The 9,146-nt window shown below is 71.8% G+C and overlaps 1 protein-coding gene across 1 annotated transcript; it reads right to left on the minus strand.

Moving 5' to 3' along the window:
• Positions 1–67: 67 nt before the first annotated feature.
• LOC148595012 (nuclear receptor subfamily 1 group D member 1-like) lies at positions 68–7,509 on the minus strand. Its single transcript, XM_088522790.1, has 8 exons — positions 7,487–7,509; positions 4,270–4,560; positions 3,719–3,807; positions 2,848–2,992; positions 1,716–1,978; positions 836–1,021; positions 338–548; positions 68–266 (listed from the first exon to the last, which is right to left on the minus strand). Exons 1-8 carry the CDS (start codon positions 7,500–7,502, stop codon positions 70–72), a joined length of 1,398 nt encoding a protein of 465 aa, XP_088378916.1. The 5' UTR covers positions 7,503–7,509; the 3' UTR covers positions 68–69.
• Positions 7,510–9,146: the final 1,637 nt, after the last annotated feature.

The following is a 9,146-nucleotide window of genomic DNA, read 5'->3' on the forward strand; positions in this document are numbered from 1 at the left end:
TCTCCAGGAGCGCGGAGCGTCCCCGTCCCGGGGCGAGGGGACAGCCCGGTGGCCCGTCCGCGGGGGCGCTCAGGGCTCGATGGGGAAGGCGAGGAGCTTCTCGGCGTGCTGCCGGTTGAGGCTGCGCAGGTCGGGCAGGCGCAGCAGCAGGCGCGCGAAGAGCCCCGCGTCGTCGGGGCGCCGGCGCGCGAGCAGCGCGCGCAGCGCCCGCAGCAGCGTCTCCTGCAGCGCCTCCACCGCCTCGGCCGCCGCGATGCCCGCGCGCTCTGCGGGGCACGGGGCGGCCGTCAGCGCCCGCGGGCTTCCCCGCCGCGTCCCCGCGCGCGGCGCCACTCACCCGCCGACAGCAGCACCACGGCCATGAAGAGCGCGAGCTCCTGCGCGTCGAGCGCCAGCGCCGCCAGCTTCTCGCTGAAGTCGAACATGGCGTCGAGGAGGGCGCCCATGCCCAGCGCCCGCAGGCTGCTCAGCGCGTAGGTGTCGCCGCTGAGGAAGGTGAGCGCCTTGTGCGCGGGGTGGAAGAGCGCCGAGAAGCGCACCATGAGCACCTGCGGGGAGCGCGGCGAGCGCGTCGGCGGTGCACGCACGCCGACGGTGCCCAAGCCCGCGTGCGCCCAGGCGGGGAGGTGTGGGCACGCACGCTGCATGCGCGCCGGGGGAGCGCAAGCACAGCGCTTGCAGCGGTTGCGGGTTCTGCAAGGACGCATGCGGCGTGCTTTGCGCGCTTGCAGAACCTGCAACCGCTGCAGTGCAGTGGAAACGTTGCAGAGACGGGGGCTGCTTGCAAGCGCGCAGCGAGCTGCACCCACGCCGTGCCCGGCGCCCGCGCGCTCACCTGGAAGGTGCCGGCCTTGAGCAGCAGCACCTGGTCGTGCTGCGCCAGCGCCTGGAAGCCGGGGATGCTCTTGGCGAACTCCACGACGCCGGTGACGGCCGGCGTGAAGCAGCGCGAGAAGTCGTGCCAGGCCTGCTGCCGGCTGCCGCCCGCGCCGCACCACGGGCTGCGGTTCAGCGGGCAGGCCTGCGGCCCGCGTGAGCGCCCGCGCCGCCGCGCCGGCACCCGCGGGGCCCGGGGCCATCCCGAGGGATGGGGAAGGGACGGGCCCCTGTGTGATCATCCCGAGGGATTGGGAAGGGACGGGCCCCTGGGTGCCCATCCCGAAGGACTGGGAAGGGATGGTTCCCTGTGTGCCCATCCCGGGGCATTGGGAAGGGACGGGCCCCTGGGTGTCCATCCCGAAGGACTGGGAAGGGACGGACCCCTGTGTGCCCATCCCGGGGCATTGGGAAGGGACGGACCCCTGGGTGTCCATCCCGAAGGACTGGGAAGGGACAAGCTCCTGGGTGCCCATCTCAAGGGATTGGGAAGGGACGGACGCCTGGGCGCCCATCCCAAGGGATTAGGAAGGGACGGACGCCTGGGCACCCAGCCTGTGGGAGTGGGAAGGGACAGAGCCCTGGAAGGGATGGACACCTGGGCGCCCATCCCGAGGGATTAGAAAGGGACAGAGCCCTGGGTGTCCCCGCTAGAGCCTGGGGAGCACAGGGACCCCTGGGTGCCCTCCCCATGGGGCTGCCAAGGGACGGACCCCGGGTGCCCTTCTGTTGGGACAGTGGCGGGGGGGGGCGGTCTCGGACGCCTGGGTCCCTCCCCATGGCCCCCCGCCCCATAGGGCCGTGTTTTTGGGTGCTCTCGCCCCTTTTTGGGTACTCACGATGCCGCGGGGGCCGGGGGGCCGCCAGGGGCAGGTGCGGGGGGGGCCGTAGCCGGTCTCGCCAGGGGGACACGCGACGCTGCCGAAGATGGCGCGGTAGGCGCGGGACACGGCGCCGATGGCCTCCGCGGCGGCACCGTCGGCGCCGGGGGGGGCCTCGGCCGCCGGCCCCCCCGGGCCCTCGGGCAGGCGCTGCAGGGAGCTCTGCATCTCGTCCAGCAGCCGCTGCTTCTCCCGCTTGGGAATGCGCCCGAAGCGCACGGCTGCGGGGGGGGGGCGGGCGTCAGTGCCCCCCGCCGGGCCGGGAGCGACGGGATGTGCTGGGATGCGCTGGGGGATGGATACTGGCATGCACTGGGGACACTGGGATGCACTGGGAACACTGGGATGTGCTGAGGGATGGATACCGGCATGCACTGGGAACACTGGGATGCACTGGGAACACTGGGATGCACTGGGATGTGCTGGGAGATGGACCCTGCCCGCACTGGGAACACTGGGATGTGCTGAGGGATGGATACTGGCATGCACTGGGAACACTGGGAGATGGATACTAGCCTGCACTGGGAACATTGGGAGCACGGGGAGATGGATCCTGGCATGCACTGGGAACACTGGGATGCACTGGGAGATGGATACTGGCATGCACTGGGGACACTGGGATGCACTGGGATGTGCTGCGAGATGTACACTGGCATGCACTAGGAACACTGGGATGCACTGGGAACACTGGGAGCACGGGGAGATGGATACTGGCATGCACTGGGAACACTGGGATCCACTAGGAACACTGGGAGCACTGGGAACACTGGGAGCACTGGGAGAGGGATACTGGCATGCACTGGGAACACTGGGATGCACTGGGAGATGGATACTGGCACTGGGAGCACTGGGATTCCTCGGGAACACTCAGATGCATTGGGCTTGCGCTGGAAGATGGACACTGGGATGCACTGAGAACACTGGGATGCCCTAGGACATGGGGGACACTGGGAGCCTCAGGATGCCCTAGGACCGCTGGAAGGCCCTGGGATGCTCCGGAATATATTGGGAGCGCTGGGTTGCACTGAGAGATGGACCCTGGGATGCAGTGGGAACACGGGGCGCCGCGGGACGCGCGGGGGACACGCACCGTCGCGGGACATGCCCACGGCCAGGCACTTCTTGAAGCGGCAGTGCTGGCAGCGGTTGCGGTTCATGCGCACCACGAGGCAGTTCTCGTTCTTGACGCACATCTTGTAGCTGATGTTCTGCTGGATGCTGCGGCGGAAGAAGCCCTGGGGGGCCGGGGGGGCCGTCAGCCGCCCCCCCCGCGGGTCCCAGGGAGCCCCCAGACCCACCAGGAGCCTCTCGGGACCCCCAGGAGCCCCCAGGCCACCCTTGGACCCTGGGAATCTCCAGGTCTCCCTAAGGACCCCCCGGATTCCGCTGGACCTCCAGGACCCCTTGGCCCCCAGGGGCCCCTCCCAGACCCTTTTAGGGCCCCCAGACCGCGGAAACCCCCCTGGGATGCCTCAGGGTCCTCCTGCCCTCCTTAGGGACCCCCAGGACCCCTTACCCCCCCCAGTATTCCCCCAAATCCCTCAGGACCCCAGAGATCCCCCTGAACCTCCAGGGACCCTTCAGTCCCTGGGATCCCCTAGACCCTCCTAGGACCCCCAGACCCTCCTAGGACCCCCAGGCCCCTGGGACGCCTCCCCAGACCCCTCAGGGTCCTCCTGCCCTCCTTAGGGACCCCCAGGACCCCTTACCCCCCCCAGTATCCCCCCAAATCCCTCAGGACCCCAGAGATCCCCCTGGACCTCCAGGGACCCTTCAGTCCCGGGATCCCCTAGACCCTCCTAGGATCCCCCCCCAGACCCCTCAGGGTCCTCCTGCCCTCCTTAGGGATCCCCTCAGGACCCCTTAGCCCACAGGGACGCTCAGGACCCCCCAGGACATTTTGGCCCCCAGAGCCCCCCCCGAAGCCTCCAGCGCCCCCCCGGGCCCGCAGAGCCCCCCACCTTGCAGCCCTCGCAGGCGTGGACGCCGTAGTGGAAGCCGGAGGCCACGTCCCCGCACACCTTGCACAGCAGCACCATCCCCCCCGTCTCTGGGGGGGGCACAGGGGGCTCAGCACCCCCCCCCCGGCGGCACGGGGACCCCCATATCCCCACGGGACCCTCCGTAACCCCCAACAACTGCAATGGACCCCCCTGCAGTGCAGTGACCTCCTCGGGGCCCCCTGCACCCCAAGGGGCCCCTGTGCACCCCCAGAACCCCCGCAGACCCCACAGGCAGCCCCCAGGGACCCTCTTGCACCTCCAGAGTCCCCCCAAACCCTCTAGGGACCCTCTTGCACCCCCAGGGATCCCCCTGCACCCCCTTAGGAACCATCTGCACCCCAAGGGACACCCCCCAAAAACCGCGGCCACCAAGAGACCCCTCTGCACCCCCCAGGACACCCCAGACACCCCCCCAGGCTCCTCTCACCCCCTCACCCCGCCCCCCCATTCAGTCCTCAAGGGTCCCCCCAACCCACACGGGCAGCCCGGACGCCTGGGCCCCCCCTTACTGGCGAAGGCGCCGGCGAGGCCGTGGGGCTTGGGGGGGCCGGCGCGGGGAGCAGCGGCGGGGGGCGCCGGGCCGGGCCCGGGGCAGCGGCCGCCCTCGGGGAACGGGAAGGCCCCCTTGGGCGAGGGGGGGGCGGCGGGCGCCGGCGGGGGGGCCCCCAGCTCGGCCAGCGCCAGCCCCTCCAGCGCGGGGGGCAGCGCGAGCGGCGCCAACGGGGCGCCCCGGCCGCCGGGGGGGCTGCCCCGGGGGGGGCTGCTCCCCGCCGTGGAGCCCACGTAGAGGATCACACCGCCTGGGGGGGACAGGTTGGGGGGGGTCACCGGGGGGGCCGGCATCGCGGCGTCCGGCCCCGGGTGTCCCGGGAGAGCAGAGGATCCCCCCCGGCTCGGGGCAGATCCCGGGTGCCCCTCACCCTGGCGTCGGGGCTGGGCTGCCCCTCACCCCCTGCGAGGCGCTTGGGTGCCCCTCACCCTGGCATCGAGGCTGGGCTGCCCCTCGCCCCCCCGCACAGCACCTGGTGCCCCTCACCCTGGCATCGGGGCTGGGCTGCCCCTCGCCCCCTGCGCGGCGCTTGGGTGCCCCTCACCCTGGCGTCGGGGCTGGGCTGCCCCTCGCCCCCCGCATGGCGCCTGGGTGCCCCTCACCCTGGCGTCGGGGCTGGGCTGCCCCTCACCCCCTGCGAGGCGCTTGGGTGCCCCTCACCCTGGCGTCGGGGCTGGGCTGCCCCTCGCCCCCCCGCACAGCACCTGGTGCCCCTCACCCTGGCGTCGGGGCTGGGCTGCCCCTCACCCCCCGCGCAGCGCCTGGGTGCCCCTCACCCTGGCGTCAGGGCTGGGTGCCCCTCACCCTGGCATTGGGGCTCGGCTGCCCCTCGTCCCCCTGCGTGGCACCTGGGTGCCCCTCACCCTGGCATCGGGGCTGAGCGGCCCCTCGCCCCCCGCGCGGCACCGGGGTGCCCCTCACCGTCGCCTCAGGGCTGCATCAGCCCTTACCCTGGTGTGTCCCCCCCCGCCCCCCCAGGGCGCCCCTCACCCAGGCGTCGGGCCGGGCGCCCCTCACCCTGGCGTCGGGGCGGCCCCCACGTGCCCCGTGGCGCACGCGGGCGCCCGCGGGCAGCGTGGGCCGGCGCCGCACGTGCCGCCGGAAAGTAGGACACGGGGCTGAGCGGCGGCGGGGGGGCCGGGCCAGCACCCAGGGGCCCCCCCGCACGGGGCCGCGTGCGGCTGCCGGGGGGGCGGGGGTCCCTCCTGCACCCCTCCATGCCCCCCTGCACCCAAAATCCCCTTGTTGCTCCCCAAAGTGCCCCAATACCCCCCATGCTGCCCCCAATGCCTCCCATAGGGTCCCCAATGCCCCTCCTGAGCCCCCCCTCAGTGTCCCCCCGGCCCCCCGCGCGCTCCCACACTGCCCCCCCCTGCCCCGTTGTCCCCTCCCTGTCCCCTTCCCGGGGAGGGCGCACGTGGCACCCGGGCGGCCCCGCACGCGGCCGGAGCACCCGGCAGAGCCATAGGGTGCCCGAGGGAGGGGGGCAACAGGGGGGGCAGAGCAATAGGGTGCAATAGGGAGGGGTGATGGGGGGGTCACAGCGAGCACCCCAGGGGCTGCAGCGAGGGCCCAGGCGTCCAGGTGGGGGGGACACCCCAAACCTGGGATGCTCCAGGCCGGAGCTGCGTCGGGATGCGGATCCCCAAAACCGGGCTCCTTTGGGGCTGCGTCGGGATGCGGATCCCCAAAACCGGGCTCCTTTGGGATGCGGTTTGGATGGGAAACTCCTGGCGGGGAGGGGGATGCCCTGGTCTGACCCCCCCACCCACGCAGTCACCCCCCCGCCACGCCGCCCTGGCCACCAGCGAATTGGGTCAATGTCACAGCAGAGGCGGCGCCAGGGGACGGCGGCCGCGGGGGGGCTGTCACCCGATGCACACGCGTGTGCGCTCAGACACGCGTGTCACGTCCCCAAGCGCGCCCACGAGCGCACGATGGCGCCAGCGCCGCGTGTCCCTGCCTCACACGCGTGACCACCACCGGACCACCAGGGCCAGCGTGATGTCACCAGCATGATGTCACCAGCATGTCACCCAGACACCAGCGCACACCACCATGATGCCACCGTGCACCGCCATGCGCCGGTGTGATGTCACCCGGACACTGGCACAGGCCACCGTGATGTCAGCAAGGTGCTGATGCATGTCCGTGTGACGTCACCATGACACTGATGCTCACCGCTATGATGTCACGCCACTGAGACAGCACCAAGGGCCACCGTGATGTCACCAAGACCCTGACACCCACCGCTGGGATACGACCACCATGACACATGCCAGCGCGATGTCACTGAGACCCCAACACTCACAACCACGATGTCACCAAGACCCTAACGCTCGCCATCATGATGTCCCCAAGACCCCCATATATGTCCAGTATGTCCCCTGCCAGCGTTGGGGTCCTGCAGCGAGGGGCCGGGGCGGGAGGTTGGGAATAGCCGGTGGTGTCCGAGGGTTTGCGATGTCCCCGGGTGTGGGGGGTCCCTGAGGTGCTGCGTCCCGCAGTGCCAACAACAGGCGTGCCGGGTGTTCCCAGTGCCGGGGTGCAGGACACCCGGTGCAGGGGGTCCCCGGGGTGCAGGGGGGGCCGGGGTGCAGGGATGACGGGGCTGCCAGTGCATGAGGTCCCCAAGGTGCAGGGACACCGGGTTTGTCCGGTGCAGGGAGCACGGGGGTGTGAAGACACCTAAGGGGCAAGGAAGCGGGGGGGTCCCGGGATGCAGGGACACCGGGAGTCCTCAGGGCATGGGGTGCAGCGGGTCCCGGGGTGCAGGGACACCCGGTGCATGGGGACGGGGGGGTGCAGGGACGTCCCGTGCACCCGGTGCAGCGGGTCCCGCGGTGCAGGGACACCCGGTGCATGGGGACCGGGAGCGCAGGGACACCCGGTGCATGGGAACCGGGGGTGCAGGGACACCCCGTGCACCCGGTGCAGCAGGTCCCGGGGTGCAGGGACACCCGGTGCATGGGGACCGGGGGTGCAGGGACGCCCCGTGCACCCGGTGCAGCGGGTCCCGGGGTGCAGGGACACCCGGTGCATGGGGACCGGGGGTGCAGGGACACCCCGTGCACCCGGCGCAGCGGGTCCCGCGGTGCAGGGACGCCCCGTGCATGGGGACCGGGAGCGCAGGGCGTCCCCGTGTCGCCGGCGCTGCGGTGTCGCCCGTGTCTTACCCGCGTTGCTCTCCATGCTGCCCGGGCCGGGGTGGGTGCTGCGGCGGCGGCGCGGCGGGGCCGCGGGCGGCGCGGCGGGGCCGGGCCGGGGCCGGGGCCGGTACCGGTATCGGTCCTGGGGCCGGTACCGGGGCCGGGGCGCGCGGCGGCGCGCGCGGGCATCGCCGCGGCCGCGCTCATGCGGCGCGCGCACGTGACCGCCCGCGCTGCCCCACTGACACACATTCGCGCGCGGGCACGTGCCGCCTGCACTGCGGGATCGGCGCCGCTCGGCAATTTCCGGAGCCGCTCGGCAGCGCTCGGCGCCAATCGGGATCTCTCGGCGGCGCTCGGCCCCGCTCGCCACTGCCCCGCATTCGGCTCGGCTCCGCTCGGGAGCGCTCGTCTCAGTGGCCGAGCTCGGTTTGGTCCGGCTCTGCACGGCGGCACTGCACGGGTGCCACGCACCGCATTGCACTGCACTGCTGCAATGCCCAGCACTGCATTGCCCTGCACTGCACCGCTGCAATGCCCTGCACTGCAACACACTGCCCCACGCTGTTGCAATGCACTGCGTTGCACTGCACCTCCGCAATGCCCAGCGCTGTCTGTCCTGCTGCAATGCACGGCTGCAACGCGCAACACTGCACAGCCCTATGTACTACCGGGGGGTGATTCTCCCCACTCCGGTGCACAGCCCACGTGGCCGGTCCTGCCCGTGGCCCCTTCACAGCCCGCGGCACGCTAAGCCGGCGCGCTTGTACCGGGATTAGCGCCGGGCAGGCGTGTGCGGGGGGGCTCGGCGCCGCTTCCCCCTGCACGTGGCCCCGCGTGACGTGAAGGGGGGCTGTCTGCGCCATCACCTCCCCTCGTGTGCGTGGCCGCGCGATGCCACGTGCGGGGAACCCACGTGGCCCCGGGGCCGGCGGATCGGGACTCCCGGCTGTCCCTGGACACAGGGAGATCCAGGGCCTCCCCACCAGGTCCATGTGCCCCGTGCACACGTCTCGGGTCCTGCCCTCGTCCTTGTGCGTTTGCACCAACCTGTGCAAATGTCTGAGCCCTGAGCAACCCCCTATGTCCTTGTGCAAATACCCCTATCCCTGTGCAAATGCTCTAACAAGTGCAAATGCTCCAGCCCTGTGAAAATGCCCCCCATCTTTGAGCAAATGCCCCTCTCTGCGCAAGTGCCCCCTGTCCTTGTGCAAAAGCCCCAGCCCTGTGAAAAAGCCCCCCAGTCCTCATGCAAATGCATCAAACCTTGTGCAAATGCCCCCATGCAGATGCCCCGGTGCTCGCGCAAGGGCCCTGCTCTGCATCCCCCCCCCCCCGTGCACCCCCCTCCTCACCCAACACCCCCTGCCCGGGACCCCCCCCCACTCACCAGGGCCTCGCGGCGCCTCGGGGCGGGGGGGCAGCTCCGGGCCCCCCCCGAGCTCCGTCTCTTGGCACTCGGCTCCGGGGCGGCGCAGGGAGCGGGGGGGCAGGAGAGGGGGCAGCACCGGGGGCAGCAGGAGGACGGGGGCAGACAGAGGGGGCAGCAGGGCAGGGGGCAGCAGCAGCAGGGGAGGGGGTCCCAGGGAGGGTGACAGGGTGGGGGGGGACACCAGGAGGCGCCCCGAGGGGGGTGACAAGAGGGGGGACAGCAGGGAGGGTGGCAGGGTGGGGGGCAGCAGGGGTG

The sequence above is a fragment of the Tinamus guttatus genome, unplaced genomic scaffold (genome assembly GCF_059628265.1).
Source record: "Tinamus guttatus ecotype Peru unplaced genomic scaffold, ASM5962826v1 Tinamus_guttatus_pri_ptg000166l, whole genome shotgun sequence".
Classification (NCBI taxonomy): domain Eukaryota; kingdom Metazoa; phylum Chordata; class Aves; order Tinamiformes; family Tinamidae; genus Tinamus; species Tinamus guttatus.